Here is a 17,751-nt window from a genome sequence, read left to right as displayed (position 1 = left end):
GACGGGGTTTTACCATGTTGGCCAGGCTGGTCTTGAACTCCTAACCTCAAGTGATCTGCCCACCTCGGCCTCTCAAAATGCTGGGATTACAGGCATGAGGCACCCGGCCAGTTTTGCCTCTTCTTGAATTTCATTCTCCATGGGATTAAATACTATGTGCCCTTTGCAATAGACTTTTCTGTTCAACATAACATTTTTAAGAATGAAGCATGTTGTTACATGTACCAGTAGTTCATTTTTAATTGCTAAGTCAAATTCCATTGTATACATATCAAAATTATTCTATTGATGAACATCTGTGTGTTTTCCGGTTTGTCTCTATTTTAAATCCAGCTTTTGTAAATAGAAGCATTCCAGCACAAGTCTCTGTATGCTTTGTGGACCATTCCTTCCCATGCTTTGCCTCTTTCGCCTCTTTTTATCCATCATAGCCTGGCTTCCAAATCGCTACTTCTCACAGCTCGGTCTGAGTTAGGTGCCACCCCCTGGCTTCCATCACCCTCTATGCCAGCTCAATCATCACACATAATATCCTGAGTGTAGTTAGGATAGAGTCATCTGTCTTTCCAGACTGCAAAACTCCTGGACAGAGGTGGTCCTGTCCTTTATGATTTAGATTCCTGGTAGTAAGCCTAGAGTCTAGCACATAGAGGTTCTCAAAAAAAGAAAAAAAAATTTTTTTAAATGAACAAACAGGTAACTGCAAGAATAAAGATAGATGAGCAAAATTAACACTAGCACATTCAGGAAGCAGCAAGGAGACTGGCCTAATAGTAGAATGTAGAAAGGTGAGTAGATTACACCTCTCAGCAGATTTTATTCCGTACTGATGACCCACCTAGGAGAGGAATTCAGAGCTTTGAAGACATGCACAATTACAAGGAGCAAGTTCAGTTTCCTTTTGGAGATGCTGAGCATTAAATTAAACTTTCTAAGCCCTGAAAAGCAACCTCAACATGATCTGCACACTTTTTTTGTGCTCTGCAGCTGACAGGGGATGGGGAGTGGCAAATATCGGCCTTTGGAGCATTAAAGAGGAAGCTATTAAGGCTGCATATTTTTTCAAAAAGAAAGAGTACAAAGGGGAATTACAAGAAACCCCCTAAATTATAAGTGTGGGTTACAGTGATTGCTAAATTGCAGAGCTCCAACTTTATTAGATACACACCCCCTCAGATTCTACAGTTTTCAAGGGCTGCCTTGAGCTGACAAAAGCTGGAAAGCTCTGTGGGAAGTGTGGCAGGGAGCTGAGCAGGTTAGCTAATGGGAGCCCCCTTTTTGGGCGAGGCCAGGACATAGAGCTCTGGGCCAGGACCAATGAAGTTTCTGTTTTCTGGTGTTAACTTACCGTGGGCGACAACACAGGCTGTGCTGGGGTTTGGAAGTAGGACTGGGATGTTAGCATTTTTTGAATATGTGGAAGCAGCAGTGGCCTATGGCCAATTGATTTGGAGTTCTGAGAATTCTTTCAGGGTCCTTGAAGTGATTGGGTTCAGGCAGAGAACGCCCTTCATGAAGATAGTATCTGTTATTACTTTTACCATTCCTAGCTGTAACATCTAAAGCTTCGAGAATAAGATCTTTCATCCTCTGAAAGTTACCACCCATCTCTGCACTGTTACAATATCCTGTTTAATAACATTCACCTTTATACACCACGTTTACATCCTCAAAGCCCTCTGACCTTTTTAATACAGGCACACATTATGTTTTTCATACTATCCTCTTCTCTTGCAAACACTTACCTAAGGGAAAGACCTGATCCTACCTTCAAAACATTTGAAGTGAGTGGTGAAGTGACTTTAACCAAAGCTTCATTAAAGCCCAGATCCAAGTCAACTGCTTATTAGATTGACTCAGTCCCTCACACTAATGGCCCAGTAGAAGAAGGGGTACATTCTTTTTCCAGGAGACATATACTTACTATAGGCACCACTTTAAAAAAATATACCACATTTCAGACTAAAAAAATTGCAAGACATGCAAAGGAGCAGGGCAATGTGACTAATAACCAGGGGAAAAATTACCAATAGAAGTAGACCCACAGATGATCGAGTGTTGGAATTATTAGACAAGAACCTTAAATAAACTGAAATAAAGATGTTAAAAGATCTAGTGGGAAAGGTAGACAGCATGTGTGAACAGATGGGAAATTTCAGCACAGAAATGGAAACTATAAAATAACCAAATGGAAATTCTAGAGAAGAAAACCGTAATATTAGATACAAAGAGTTCGTTTGATGGGTTTAACAGCAGATTGAACACAATAGAAGAAAAGATCAATAAAACTGAAAGGATCTTAAAGACTAGTCAATAGAAATTATCCAAACTAAAATTCAAAGAGAAAAATAATTAACAAAATAAAATGTTTTAAAAGAACAACAGAGTATTGAAGAACTGGGAAAATATCAACATACATGAAATTGGAGCCCCAGAAAGAAGAAAAGGAGCATGAGGAAGAATAAATATTTGAGGAATAGTTGAGAATTTTCCAAAATCTGAAGAGATCAGTCAATAGATCCAAGAAACTCGACGAATGCATATTAGTTCATTTTCACACTACTATAAAGAAGTAGCTGAGGCCGGGTGTGGTGGCTTACACCTGTAATCCCAGCACTTTGGGAGGCCAAGGTGGGTGGATCACAAGGTCAGGAGTTCGAGACCAGCCTGGCCAACATGGTGAAACCCCGTCTCTACTAAAAAGTACAAAAATTAGCCAGGCGTGGTGGCGCATGCCTGTAATCCCAGCTACTCAGGAGGCTGAGGCAGGAGAATCACTTGAACCCAGGAGTGGAGGTTGCGGTGAGCTGAGATTGCGCCGTTGCACTCCAGCCTGGGTGACAAAGCAAGACTCTGTCTCAAAAAAAAAAAAAAAAAAAAGTCTGAGATTGTGTAATTTATACAGAATATAAAGGGCATAATTGACCCTCAGCACTGGCCCTGCCAAAAAGGGTAGATGCCCCTCCTGGCCTCCATGCGCCTCTGTCATGGCACTGGCTTCATCATATTACGACGCTCTGTGTACATGTCTGTCCTCCCCACCCAACCGGCCGCCCCCAGGCTCAGAGTCTTGCCTTGTTTGCCCGCTTTGTTCCTCCTGGGCCCAGCATGGTGCTCCCTCCATGAGTAGGTCTCCACAACATTTTAAAATAGATGCTAGGGTTCAGGGCCCAGGAGAGAGGTCCCAGTACACAGAGCCAGCCTTGAGCACTTCGTCAGTCTGAGGCAACAGGGAGCCTGCCACCCCCACCTCCACCCCTACTGTGGGCAGTGAACTGGAGTGGAAGCCACTGGACCACAGATCAGGCAATGTTTTACATCCTGACTCAGTCCCTCACCAGCTGTGCACCCTGGCCAAGGTGACCTTGACCTCTCTGCACCTCAACTTCACCATGATGGCACCTGCCCCATGGGACTGTTGTGAACATTCAGGGAGAAGCAGCGCAGGGAAGTCTCACACCGAGGACATGCTCAGAAAGCTGCTACATCCCAGGAGGAGTAGTGCCGGCCAGGCCTGGGCAGCCAACAGCCCAACTTCTCCTTTGCTGTCAGTTCTGCCCTCCACCTGGCTGGTTTTTACTCCTTCTGATTCCAGGGCAGAGGGGCAAGATGAGGCCACAGCAGGGCCTTTTTCTTTATTTCAGTTTCAGGATGTTGTTGATGGTGATGATGGGGAAAAGGATGATGGTATTGATGGTTGTGTGATAATCGTGATGACGATGGTGATGGTGATGATGATAATTACAGTGACATCAATGGTGCTAGGTAAGGCAGTAGGTACCTTACATTGATGGTAAAGTAGGAGTAGTGATGATGATGGTAATGGTGGTGATGGTGATGTTCATGGAGATGATGGTGATGATGGTGATGATCGTGATGGTAGTGTTGATAATGATGGCGATAGAGATAATGATGGGATGATGGTGGTGATGGTGATCACAGTAGTGATGATACTGATGATGGTGATGGTGATGATGGTAATGATAGTGATAGTTATGGTGATGATGATGGTGATCGTGATAATGATGGGATGATGGTGATCACAGTAATGATGATACTGATGATGGTGTTGGTGATGGTGATGATAATGATGGTGATGGTGAGAATGATGGGATGATGGTAGTAGTGATGGTGATCATAGTAGTGATGATACTGATGATGTGATGATAATGATAATGATGGAGATGGTGATGATGATGGTGATGATGATAATGATGATGATGGTGATAATGATGGTGATGAGATGATAATGATGGTAGTGGAGATGATGGTGATAGTGAAAATGATAATGATGGGATAATGGTGGTGGTGATGGTGATCATAGTAGTAATGATATTGATGATGGTGATGCTGCTGGGCATGATAGTGATGGTGATTATGATAATGATAGTGATGATAAAGATGGTGATGGTGGTAATGATGGGATGATGATAGTGACGATGGTGATCATAGTAGTGATGATACTGCTGATGTGATGATAATAATGATGAAGATAATAATGGAGATGTGATGGTGATGGTGATGATGTTAATGATAGTGATGGTGGTGATGGTAGTGATGGTGATGATAGTGATGACAATGATAGGATGATGATGGTAATGTTGATAGTGATTATAGTGATGATGATGATGGTGGTGGTGGTGATGTCAATGGTGATAATGATGGCTCACATCTATTGAACTCTCATTGCCCAGACACTATTGTAAGTGCTTCACATGAACTAACTTATTTAATCACAACAATCCTATGAATTGGGTACTATCGTTACCATTTTATAGATGGGGAGACTGAGGACCCAGGTTAAATCACCCATCTAAAGTCACCCAGCTGGTAAGTAGAAGAACCAGGATTCAAAACCAGCTCCAGAGAAAACTGCCCTTTGATGACCTTTGCAAATGAACACAGTCTAAGAGCTTACAAAGAAAATCTGATGGAGACGGGAGGATGTGCATTACCTAAAAGAAATCAGCCTTTAGGAAAGCACAGCGTAGATAAGAAAAACTCAGAGAGGCTGGAGCTGAAATTTTCTCCCCTGCTGATGCCACCTTGAAGGGTTGACTCACTGAGGGTTTAACTGCAGGCAGTTTGCAGATGGACAGTGCGTTTGTTTTCCCCCGTTTAACCATTTTGATGTGTGTAGATGGATATCCCTGGTTCCCATTCCTGAGTTTGCAATGTTGATTTTGTAATTGATTCTGCCTGTGTCAGTAGAGGGGTCATCTCACAGCCGGGTGCCATGCAGTGGCAGGCAGTGGCAGCACTTCTCCACCCTCATCCGAGAGCGCAGCTAATCTCAACACCTCCCCACTCAGGGCTAAACCCACACATACAAGGCCCAGCCTGGCAGGCTGCTTTGGATCCTGTGTCTTTCCCCACATTTTGTGCTGTGAGGTGTGTGCGTTTACCGGAATTCTCACATGTGCACACAAAAACACACTCACGCACACACACACACCTCACTCTGAGACCCTACATGTCCCAGCACGACGCGTTGTGAGGTGGCCGTGCTTCAGCCCTGGCTGCCTTCCAGAGAAGGTGGGGGCACAGGAAGAGCTGTCCCCAAGCAGCACCCGAACATAAAGCTCCCGAAGGACGAAGTCTGAAGTCCAGGTCATCTCCGCCACTCTCTGCTGCATGACTCTGAACCTTCTTGACCTCTCGCTCCTCATCTGTGAAGTGGAGCAGCAGCCCCTGAGGTGCCCTCTTCAGAGGGAACACAAGGATAAGAACCTGTGCCAAGGAAATGTCAGGGTTAATTGTTACAGGACAGGGTATTTCTGTCCCCCGACCCCACCCTGCTCCACTCCCAGGCTGCTGTGCAGGGACTGACAGTCCAGGCAAGTCTCCAAGGCAGAGGAGTAGCGAAGGGCAAGGGATGGGGGCTGGATGAGGAGAGGAGCTTCCTACAGGATTCCTCCACTCACCTGCAAGGCAAAATATAACTATTATTATAATATTATTGAAATATCTGTCTTTTGAATACTTTTCCCATGTAGACGCGACAGGGTCAGCCTGTTGTCCAGGCTGGAGTGCAGTGGTGTGACCATGGCTCACTGCAGCCTGGAACTCCTGGGCTCAAGCGATCCTCCTGCCTCAGCCCTCTGAGTGGCTGGGACCAAAGGTGTGAGCCACCACGCCTAGTGATTCTTCTTGCAGAAGAATCAGAGCCGAGATCCAATTCCCTCCCTCCAGGGACAGGGTGAGGGCTGTATGTGGAGAGTGTGCCTTGGACCCTTAGATAAATAGTAAAGATCCTTAGGTCCTGCTGAGCCCCTGTAATGAGTCATTCCTTGGGTTGAATCTGGGGCTCCACTAACCTGCCTGAGACTGGGTCCACACCTCCTGGCTCACCTGCTGGGAGAGGCTGCTGCTGGCTCCACCGTGCGGCCGTTTCCTTCAGAGGACTTACATTTCCTTCTGGTCTCGGGCTGTGATGAAGTTATTAATCAGGGAGATGGAGGAGGCTGTGGCAGTGCTCTACGTGCCAGGACTGGATGATCAGGCCGATGCCGCCAGCCCTGGTGCCCGAAGAGGAGGCAGTGAGCATCGTGAGGAGCGTGCACAGCTCCCGTGCACAGCTCCGCACAGCGACCAGTCTCCGAGTAATTAGTTTTTAAATCAGGCAGATGGTTCAAGAACCACTCATTCTGGGCCGCTTTAATTATTTATACCCCCTTTTTATTCTAATTATGCATAACTGTCCTCTTTGAAAGGGAAGGAAGATGTTTTCTCCGATGGGCTCTCAGCTTTGATTCAGCTGCAACCTCTCCGAATCCCGGTGGAATCTGAGGCTTGCCCGGCAGCAGCAGTGGGTGGTGCGGGGCAGGGCCCTGGACAGGACCCACGGAGAGCTGGCTGGGGGTGTGGAGGACTTTCTGCATCACATGTCTGTGGGAGCCGCCTCACCCTGCTAAAACCGGACGATGCCGCAGTGCCCTGCTGGGAGCACAAGGCAGAGGGTGCAGCAGGGAGACAGCCCAGGCTAAACACAAACCTGGGCTCCAGAGCTGCTCAGCAGACCCGGAAAGGGAGCGGGCATGGCCCACCCTTCACGGCTCTCGGAGGAGCTAATGTGATGACGGATATAGAACCTAGTGCAGGTGGGTGCTGGCCCCACAGTGGCTCTTGGCTTGGGTCAGAATTCATCCCGCCAGGGGCTCCTTCTTGCCTCTCTCCCCGCTAGTGTCAAATGGTGACTACATGGTGGTCCTCATCCCCATTTGTCAGATGAGCTCACTGAGGCTCCGACTGTTAACCCCAGGCCCAAGCACATGCAGCAAAGCAGGCCTCCAGCCCGGCCCCTGTGCTCCAATCCCACATTCTCTCCACTTGGCTGTGTCCCTGGGCCTGGACTGACACCCGCAATCCCAGGGACCCCTTGCATCTGCCTGTAGCCCCTCTCTCCCCTCACTCACCCCCACTCTGACCTCTGGGGGGGTTCCTCAATAAGCGATCTGTGAGGAATGACCTCCTGGACTCCTTCACGTCGACCCAAATTCAAGACATGCCAAGCTGAGCCCAGTGCAGCGGCTCACACCTGGAGTCCCAGCACTTTGGGAGGCCAAGGTGGGAGGATGACTTGAGGCCAGGAGTCTGAGACCAGCCTGAGCAATGTAGAGAGACCCTACCTCTACTTTTAAAATTTATTTATTTTTATTTTTTGAGACAGAGTTTCACTCTTGTCACCCAGGCTGGAGTGCAGTAGCGTGATCTTGGCTTACTAAAACCTCTACCTTCTGGGTTCAAGTGATTCTCCTGCCTCAACCTCCTGAGTAGTTGGGATTACCTGGGATTGCAGGCGTGTGCCACCACGCCCAGCTAATTTTGTATTCTTTTTAGTAGAGACAGGGTTTCACCATGTTGGCCAGGCTGGTCTCGAACTCCTGACCTCAGGTGATCCGTTTGCCTTGGACTCCCAAAGTGCTGAATTATAGGCATGAGCCACTGTGCCCGGCTTACTTTTTTTTTTTTTAATTAGCCAGGCGTAGTGTCTTACACATGTGGTCCCAGCTACTCAGAGAACTGAGGCAGGAGGATTGCTTGAGCCCAGGAGTTCCAGGCTGCAGTGAGCCATGATCGCACCACTGCACTCCAGCCTGGGCAACACAGGGAGACCCTGTTGAGTCTACAAAGGAAAAGTGCTCATAAAACGGACATTTCAATAAATAGCGTCAAGGAGTGACTTTGTGCCTGACCTTCCGAGCTCCTGGAGACCTTCGTGTGTGTGACTCTGAGGGTTGGCAGGCAAACTCTCAAAGGACGCTTTGCCCATCCATGAGCCTGAAGGCAGAGACCAGAGACTTGATGGGAAAGAGGGGAGGGGTGGGAGTGGGAAGGAGAAGGGGAAACCAGTCCTTGGCCTCCTCTTGTCCTTCGTTTACACAAGACTATTCCACCACGGGCTTCTGAGCCATCCCGGTTGCTTCTTGCTCCTTCTAAGTGAGTTTGCCAAGCACCAGGCACTTCTGTGATCTTGGAGGAGGGACAGGGACGGCTCAGTCAGTCTCCACATGGACCCCCACCAGGCCTCCAACTGCAGCCCAGGTGACAAGAGTAAAAATTTAGAAATCATCATTTCATTCCATATGTTGATATAATGGAGTACTGTATAGCTATTAAAATTCTGTTTTCAAAAAATAATTTTGATTATCAAATGATATGCACAATCGGAGCTTAATTTTGTTTGGGGGAAAAAAAATGTTTGCAAAAGCGTTTTGTTTTAACTCCCACGCACAGGCCGGCTGACCTGCAGGGTGGGGTTCCGTGCCTGTCGTTGGTCCTGCCCTTCTCTATTTTCCCAACATTCTACAGTGGACAGGCATTGCTTCTATTATCAGAGAAAAACCAGAACATTTAACTTTTTGCATTTTACTGAAGGCCAAGGCCTTCAGGAGGAGCATGGAGCCTGGTGGTACAGGGTTGGGTGGGCAGTCCCCAGAGGTCTGCAGCCCAGCCCAGCCTGGCCCAGCCTGGAATCAACCCAGGGAACACAGCTTACCTGGGACTCTCTGAGGAGGACCCGAAGATTCAGGCTCCTTACAAGTGAGATTTTAATCAATGACTGTCCCATGTGCAGGCGCCAGCCCAGCGTCCCCTATGCAGCTGGTTCTGCTTCTCCGGCCCCTCCTGGCCATGCCTTGAGGCGGCTCCAACATCTGTAAAGCATTCCTGCTCCCGGGCCCTGCACAGATTCCCACCACTCAGGACATCTGAGCTGGGCCCAACCTGGGTGGAAGCCTCTCCCTTCCTTGCTTCCAAAAGGGTGGGAGGGGAGGGGAGGAGAGGAGAGGAGAGGAGAGGAAGGAGCGGGGCGATGGGAGGAGGCCGGGTGCTCTGCTGGGCTCTGCTCTTGAAGCCTGCTCCAACTACCTTTCCACCTACCTAGAGAACCTCACCTGGGCTCCCTGCTGGAGCAGAAAAATACCAGCCACTTTCTGGGAGTGCAGGAGGTGGGATCCTCACGGCACAGAGTGCTTTCGAAGCCCTCAGGGGCACATGCCTTCCTCCCCTTCCAGTCTCCTGGGCAGCAGCCCAGCACCCCCAAAACCAGATCCAGCGGGATTTAGAGCAATGCATGGGGAACGTTTCTTCCCAGTTACTGCAGTGGTAAGGATGCCGCACCAGGGGGGAGACCAGAGGCCGACACCGCAGGACCAGGACCGGAAGGAGCATCACAGAGGCTTTTGAGTGTCTTCCTGGGCTATTTAATTCTGACATTTCCCATTGTACATGCCACTTTTGTAGTCAGAAAGTAGTGTGTTAAAATGGGAGAGAGTTGGCCATGCGTGGTGGCTCATGCCTGTAATCCCAGCACTTTGGGAGGCTGAGGTGGGCGGATCGCTTGAGACCAGGAGTTTAAGACCAGCCTGGCCAATATGGTGAAACCCTGTCTCTACTAAAAATACAAAAATTAGCTGGGCGTGGTGGTGTACGCCTATAATCCCAGCTACTTGGGAGGCTGAGGCAGGAGAATCACTTGAACCTGGGAGGCGGAGGCTGCAGTGAGCCAAGATTGCGCCACTGCACTCCAGCCTGGGCAACAGAGTGAGACTCTGCCTCAAAAAAATTAATAAAATAAAATAGGAGAAAGGACATGCACATCTAAGAGGAGGTTCCAAGCACAGTCCCCGCCCAGTGGGCTCACTGGGTTCCCATCCAGCTTTCTCCCAGGTGCATCCAGGTGGAGCTGAGTGGAGCCCACCTGCCAGCATCCTCACCTGGCCCCTGAGCTCCGGGGGATGCAGGGCTTCCTACAAGGCTGTGTCTGGAAAAGCCCAAAGCCTGCTTGTTGATTTTACTTTCTTTCCTGGATTCAAACCTTGCGGCCTGGAGCAGGGGAGGAAGCAGGGACACAAGGTATCCACAGCCCCCATGAGATTCCCCACTTCCCACGCAGGAGCTCAGAGCCAGTGTGAGAATGTGGCCCGTTCTCGGGGCCTTCCTGCTCTCCCCGGGTCCTTCCTTGGGAACGACCTGGTCCGTGCAGCTCCTTCAAACCTCTGGGGTTGAACAAGCATAGGGGCCAGGGCCCCAAGAGGCAGGAGAAGGGTCGGGGTGGCACAGGGATCCCACCCAGGGTGGCCAACTTGCCCACTTTACCCAGGCTTTCCTGATTTTAGCACTGAAAGTCCTGTGTGCTTGGAAAACCCTCATTTTTGGGCAAATTGGAACAGTGGTCACTCTGGTTCTACAGCAGGAGACTTGCTTGGTTGGGTGGCAGGAGGGCCTCCCCTCAGCATCGCTAGATGGGCGGTGCAGGGTGGCCGGGTACCAGGGATGGTCTGGTCAATGAGATGACCATGGCTTAGGGGGCAGGGGCTGGCTGGGTGTGGTTTAGGGGCATGAGACGCTGTGGGGAAAAGAAAGAGAGATCAGACTGTTACTGTGTCTATATAGAAAGAAGTAGACATAAGAGACTCCATTTTGTTCTGTATTTGAGATGCTGTTAATCTCTGACCCTACCCCCAACCTTGTCCTTGCAAGAGACATGTGCTGTGGTGACTCAAGGTTTAAAGGATTTTGGGCTGTGCAGGGTGCGCTTTGTTAAACAAGTGCCTGAAGGCAGTATGCTTGTGAAAAGTCATCACCATTCTCTTAATCTCAAGTACCCAGGGACACGTACACTGCCAAAGGTCGCAGGGACCTCTGCCTAGGAAAGCTAGGTATTGTCCAAGGTTTCTCCCCATGTGATAGTCTGAAATACGGCCTCCTGGGAAGGGAAAGACCTGATGGTCCCCCAGCCTGACACCCGTGAAGGGTCTGTGCTGAGGAGGACTAGTATAAGAGGAAAGAAGGCCTCTTGGCAGTTGAGATAGAGAAAAGCATCTGTCTCCTGCCCGTCCCTGGGCAATGGAACATCTCAGTGTAAAACCCGATTGTATGTTCTGTTTACTGAGAAAGGAGAAAACCGCCTTAGGGCTGAAGGTGGGACGTGCTAGCGGCAATACTGCTCTTTATGCACTGAAAAGGTTTATGGAGATGTTTACATATGTATATCAAGGCACAGCAATTTTCCTTAAACTTATTCATGTCACGGCTGGGCAAGGTGGCTCACGCCTGTAATCCCAGCACTTTGGAAAGCTGAGGTGGGTGGATCTCGAGGTTAGGAGATCGAGACCATCTTGGCTAACACAGTGAAAAACCCCGTCTCTGCTAAAAATACAAAAAACTAGCCGGGCGAGGTGGCGGGCGCCTGTAGTCGCAGCTACTCTGGAGGCTGAAGCAGGAGAATGGCGTGAACCCGGGAGGCGGAGCTTGCAGTGAGCTGAGATTGGGCCACTGCACTCCAGCCTGGGCGATGAGCAAGACTCCGTCTCAAAAAAAAAACTCATGTCACAGAGATCTTTATTCATATGTCTTACTGCTGACCTTCTCCCTACGTTGATCCTGTCATCCTGCCACTTCCCTTTTTCTAAGACGGTAAAGATAATGATCAATAAATACTGAGGGAACTCAGAGACCGGCACCGGCGTGGGTGCTCTGTATGCTGAGCGCCGGTCCCCTGGGCCCACTTTTTCTTTCTCTATACTTTGTCTCTGTGTCTCATTTCTTTTCTCAAGTCTCTCGTTCCACTTGACGAGAAACGCCCACAGCTGTGGAGGGGCAGGCCACCCCTTCAAGACGCCTGGGAGGATCATGCTGGCCAAGTGGGGAGGAGCTGGAGTTCTGAGGCCAGGGCTTGGAGAGGGTGGTCGGCCCCAAAGAGGGCAGCCATTGGATAGGCTCCCTATGTGCAAGGATGGACAATGGGGGTAACAATGGAGACACTTCAGTCTGTAGGAAGAGGGCTTCAAGGCAGAGGGACTGCAAGGAGCTTCAGATGGGGGATGGGCAAAGTCATCACAGCCGGAAGGGCCTTAGTGATTTAGATCCTTACCTTAATGACATCTGCAAAGACCCTCTTTTGGAATCAGACTAGGGCTGGCACCCACCCACAGGGGCTGACCTGACTCTCAACCTGCCTGTGCTCATGGCAGACGCCGGCCCATGGCGCAGAGCCAATGCCCATTAGTTCATTCAGAGAGGAACCTGTCTGCTTTCTCCAAAACATGCAGAAGTCAGGTGCCTGGCAGAAGAGCCAGGGGGTGCCCAGAGAGGCTGAGACAACCCCAAGTTTTGGTTGCACAGTCAGCCTGGAATCCAGACCTTCCAAGTCCCAAATCAGGACTTTCCTACTCTCCACTCCGCTGCCCATATTGTCCTGGAGGCCCTGAAACAGGGGGGTGGAAGATGTAGGGGGTCCAACAGTGTCTCCCACCTCACCAAATTCACATCCATTCAGACCTTAGAATGTGACCTGATTTCAAAAGAACGTCTTTGCAGATGTCGTGAAGGTGAGGATCTAAATGAGATCGAACCGAATCAAGGTGGGCCCTAAGTCCTGGAAGAGTGCCCTCTTGGCCCTCTTGACCCTCCAGGACAGAGAGAAGGCAGTGTGAAGACAGAGGCAGAGATGGGAGTGAAGCGGCCTCCAGGAGCTGGGGGAGGAGAGAAGATCCTCCCCTAGAACCTTTGGAGGGAGCGAGGCCCTGGGACACCTGGATCTCAGACCTCTGTCCTCTAGAACTGTGAGAATAAATTTCTGCTGATTTCAGCCCTGCTGCATGGTCGTCTGTTAAGGCAGCTGCAGGGCACCAATACATGTGGGAGAAGGGATCCGGGTGAGGCCTCTTCTGCACACGCCAAGGGCATCCCGACCAGAGCTCCCTGAACCTTACTTCCTAAGCTCACATGCAAAGAAAAGCTCAGCCAGGGCTCTGAGTTCTAATCTATTTGGAGTCAAGCTCTCTTGGAATGAGTTAGGTTGGCATAAAACAACTGTCAAATACTGACCAGTCCAGAGTTCAATCTAATAGAAACTTCCAAAAGAAAAACTTATTTTCAGCCAGGCATAGTGGCTCACACCTACAATCCCAGCTCTTCGGGAGGCCAAGGCAGGAGGATCACCTGAGGCCAGGAATTTGAGATCAGCCTGGGCAACACAGTGAGATCCCATCTTTACAAAAAATGAAAAAGTTAGCCAGGTGTGGTGGTACAAGCCTGTGGTCCCAGCTACTCGGGAGGATCGCTTGAGCCCAGAAGGTAGAGACTGCAGTGAGCTGTGATTGTGCCACTGCACTCCAGCCTGGGTTACAGAGCAAGATCCTGTCTCAAAAAATAAAACAGAAAAACTTTTTCAAGGATACATTAACTAGAAGCAGCTCACAGCACCCCCTGTGGACGCCCTTCAGATCCCCCACTTTAATGAAAGCATTCAGATCTGCCATTCGCTTTTCAGTCATCTCTGCTGATGAGTGCTTCTCAGACCCTGGGAATCTTTACCCCAAGATTAAACAACCCCCCAGCAACCGCCCTGATGCTATCCTCACTCGTCACAGTGCTCTGAAATTATAAGTTCTCAGGGAGTTTGTTAGTTTTAAATCTTGGGAATCTGAATTCAAGATCTAACCTGGCCTGACCTTTTTTTTTTTTTTTTTTTTTGAGATGGCGTCTTGCTCTGTCGCCCAGGCTAGAGTGCAGTGGCATGATCTTGGCTCACTGCAACCTCTACCTCCAGGGTTCAAGTGATTCTTCTGCCTCAGCCACCCAAGTAGCTGGGACTACAGGCACATACCACCATGCGCAACTAATTTTTATATTTTTAGTAGAGACAGGGTTTCACCATATTGGCCAGGCTGCTCTCAAACTCCTCACCTTGTGATTCACCTGCCTCAGCCTCCCAAAGTGCTGGATTACAGGCGTGAGCCACTGCGCCCACCCTACCTTTTCCGGCCCACGCTTCTCGTCCACCTGCAGCTGACCCGAACCTGTCCCGAGGCCCAAAGAACTGCACCCCAGGAGCAGAAAAAACCTTCTCACTCAGGAGCCTTCTGGGTTTCTGCATTTGAAACATTTATTTCAGGAAATACATTTTCAACACTTTGTCATTTATACAAAAAGAGACGAATTTCTTGGGAGGCACGCAGCAAAAGGCCATTGAGGAACAGAGCCTGATGAAACGAACAATTTTTCAGTCTGGTTACAGAGAAGGAAGGTGAAGCATCTCCAGGCTGGGATGCTGCTGCCCACCCCCCACCCCACCCTGCCACCAAGTGACGCTGAGGTTGGGCAGGCCACATGGCCTGGGCCCTGGCGCTGGCCACTCATTTCCTTCAAAATCTTGGTTTTGGCAAAAACACGGCAAGTTGGCAAGTAAACTGTCCCACCGATGGAGGTGGTGAGGGGTCCTTCCTCTCTTGGGTGGGGAGGGAGTCAGACATCCAACGCCCGGATTTCCATGCACACACACACACACTCACACGCACGCTCCCTCCAGCTGCCCTTCTCCTGGCTGCAAGCAGCCAGCCCGGTGCCTGCAGATGCACCTAGCGATGTGTCTACTCGTGTGGAGTCTCATCAGGCCCCTCTTTCTCCCCAGAGCAAGACAGGGAACAGGAAGCAAGAAGGGACTTTGGTCATCTGTGCCCTGCAAAGACAGGCCCCACAGGTCCCCTTGTGGGGACGGAGGGTGAGGGGCCAGGCCATGTTGCCATGAAACCTCACTCTTCAGCTCACTGTGGACTGTGCACCCCTGACACCCAGTCTCTCCTTCCTAGGGGTTCGTTACCATGGGCCCTGAGGGGAGGGGCCCAGGCATGGGTAGGACAACAGAGTCAGGCTCGCCTGGCCTCCCACCTCCCCAGATCACAGAGTCAGCAAGGCCTGGGCCAGGAGGGGTGAGTGGCGGGGGTGGCTGGCTGGGCATTAATGTAACCACAGCCCAGTCTTGGGCCAAACCCAGACACTAGACAGACAGACGGATACACACACACACACGTGGACACACACACACACACTTCCCTGGTCACTTGGGCAGGGCAACCGCCGGGCAGCTCAGGCCACTCTGACCAGTCCAAGCCACGGCCCACACATGCCCCCGCCAGCCTTCCTTCTGGCACCTTCCATGGCTCCCTCCCTCAGCTCCTCCACCAGACTCACTTGCTTGGACCTTTTCAAAACTGGGGGATGAGGGAGTGGGGGTCATCTTTCCTTCCTTTTTATCCTCAATCACATCCCAGTGCATCAGCAGCACCTGCAGCCCTGTGGGAGGGGTGGCATGAGAGGGGGATGGCAGGGAGATGAAGACGCCTCCCTCATTCCAGCCTGTCTCCGCAGAGCAGCCTGCGGGATGGCTGAGATAAAGGCACTTTCTGCTCCAGGACGGGTGGCTGCCACAGGGCTTGGAGTGGCTGAGCAGCCGGTGGCAGGGGACCCTGGGATTTTCTACCCTTAGGAGCAGGGCAGGGGTGGGGGCTGAGTGATGGCCACGCCAAGGGGTGGGCAGGGGTCCAGGTGCCCCTGATGGGCTCCATTCTCCCCTGGGCTCTGACACACTCCAGGGGACAGGGCCGAAGGGGATGGAGGGGAGCATGCAGCCCACCGAGCCCCTCAGCACGTGCGAGGCCTGGCCCCCACCCCGAGGCCCCTGGCACTGAGAAGCCCACACGGACGGATGATCTGCCCACCGAAGCTGCTCTTCTGAGCCCTCGGGGAGCCAGGCCTGGGGACGGAGGGTCACGTCAATTCAGTGGGTGCTCTCACCCCTGCTTCTGGCTCGAGCGCAGCCTCCCCACAACCTTGGGGAAGATGCGGGCTCATCACTGACTCACTCAGAGGGAGGCCCCTTCCCTTGTTTCCTGGCAGCATGTCGAAGGGGTGGGGAATGATGACAAATGGAGAAAATCATATAAAATAAAATGGGGCAGTGGGAGGGCCTGGGGGGGGACGGAAAAGACTTGGGGGCAGGATCCCGGGGGTGGGCAAGGCGACGTCTACATCTCCGGGGCTTCTGGTTCCTTCTCCTCCACACCATTGGCCATGGCACTACTGCCCTCATTGAGGCGTTTCACGCGGTAGGCCTCGAAGTGGATGCTGCTGGTGATGTCCTTGATGTTCTGCATGTGCGTCCTGGTGGGGGGGCAGGCAGGTCAGTGAGGTGGGGGGCGGGGGCAGCGGGGCAGGGCCCCTGCTCAGCCTGCCTCAGACTCAGGCCCGCCTGCCCCCCTGCCACTCCCCACCCCCACTGCTTGGCTCCCCATGGAGTCCCCCAGGCCCACCACATTGGACCAGATCTGGTACAGGTTTGCGGGGAAGGGTCGGTCCCCCTGGTAAGCCCAGACTCAGTCAGGACACACATATACACATATTCCAATGCATGTGTCTCCCTCTGGGTCCACCCTGTGGCTGCTCCAAGGCCCAGGGACAGTGCACAGACTCAGAGGGACAGGGCTGGAGCGTTCTTGCTCCAGGCCTGTGTCCAGGGTACTGGCAGGGACGAGGCAGTGGGTGATAGCCGGCCTCCAGGGCTATGGCCTGTGGCAGGCAGGTGGCCTGGGGCAAAGGGCTGAGGTGCCCTTGTCCCCAGGAAAAAAAAGTCCTGAACTCAGATTTTCATTCCTCTGCAGCTCAGGAGGAGTATTTTGGAGGGAAGTTGGAAAGCCCAGTCTCCCCACGATGGCAGAACGGCTCCCAGAATCCCCCCACCTCTGTCCTTGCCAACCTGGAGGCCCCTCCTCTCGATAACATTCCCATCATTTGTGCCACCTGCTTGCTGAGGAAGAACTGAGGAGCCCCTGGCACTCTGGCAGGAGGCCCCCAACCCTGTTCACCTGCCCAGGCCGGGGCTCACACTCCAGGGACCACCTACCTGGCACCCTCTCTAACAGGGCTTCCCCTCCTTGCCCAGACTCAAAGGAAACAAGAAGCCTCAGCCAGGTGAAAGGGGTAGGGGTCAGAGGCCACTGGGGTCGGAGCTGGAGACATCCCATGCTGCCGACAGGGCCGACACATGAGGCTTCACTGGGCCCTTAGTGGCCACCGGGCAGCTCTAACGGGCCGGGCCACAGTGGACCAAAGCTCAGCCTTCCCATCCAGCCAACTTCGCAGGGATTAAAAAAGATCTTCACTGCTTGCTTCATTTCCCAGTGGGTTTTCTTTTTAGAAGATGGGCTTCCAAGATCTTCCCAGGGCAGGGCAGGCAGGTGGCAGGGTGCGCCCACTCTGCCCAGGGCTTCAGCCCCACACCCTCCACCCCCACCTGCTGTAGGGCCTCTTAGGGATGAGCCGTCAGCCCCACCCAAGCCCCCTGTCTCTCACCTGATGAGAAGGTCCCGCAGGTAGGCAAACTCACAGTGTGTGGTGTTTTCAACTAGGAGAGGAGACAGGAGGGGCTTTAATGTCCTGGTGGAGAAGCTCTGCCCAGACCCCGCCTCT

General features: G+C 51.5%; 1 protein-coding gene and 2 pseudogenes across 9 annotated transcripts in view; all 3 read right to left on the bottom strand.

Moving 5' to 3' along the window:
- Positions 1-9,381: 9,381 nt before the first annotated feature.
- Positions 9,382-15,276, bottom strand: LOC104677009 (annotated as a pseudogene). Its single transcript, XR_749994.2, has 2 exons — positions 15,132-15,276; positions 9,382-9,782 (listed from the first exon to the last, which is right to left on the bottom strand). The product of XR_749994.2 is annotated as an uncharacterized LOC104677009 (transcript).
- On the bottom strand, positions 14,368-16,063 carry LOC115894941 (annotated as a pseudogene). The gene has a single exon (XR_004055164.1). The product of XR_004055164.1 is annotated as an uncharacterized LOC115894941 (transcript).
- SEPTIN9 (septin 9) overlaps positions 14,368-17,751 on the bottom strand; it is a 214,333-nt gene continuing 210,949 nt past the window's right edge. For all 7 annotated transcript variants that reach the window (XM_030923149.1, XM_010381903.2, XM_010381901.2 and 4 more), the window contains 2 exons: positions 17,635-17,686; positions 14,368-16,446 (listed from right to left, as the gene is read on the bottom strand). In XM_030923149.1, coding sequence (XP_030779009.1) covers positions 16,311-16,446; positions 17,635-17,686 — 188 coding nt within the window. In that variant the 3' untranslated portion in view covers positions 14,368-16,310. The remainder of the gene's footprint in view (positions 16,447-17,634; positions 17,687-17,751) is intronic.

Source organism: Rhinopithecus roxellana, chromosome 19, assembly GCF_007565055.1.
Source record: "Rhinopithecus roxellana isolate Shanxi Qingling chromosome 19, ASM756505v1, whole genome shotgun sequence".
Classification (NCBI taxonomy): Eukaryota; Metazoa; Chordata; class Mammalia; order Primates; family Cercopithecidae; genus Rhinopithecus; species Rhinopithecus roxellana.
Note: the sequence above shows the minus strand (reverse complement) of the source record. Positions and strands in the feature narration are given on the sequence as shown.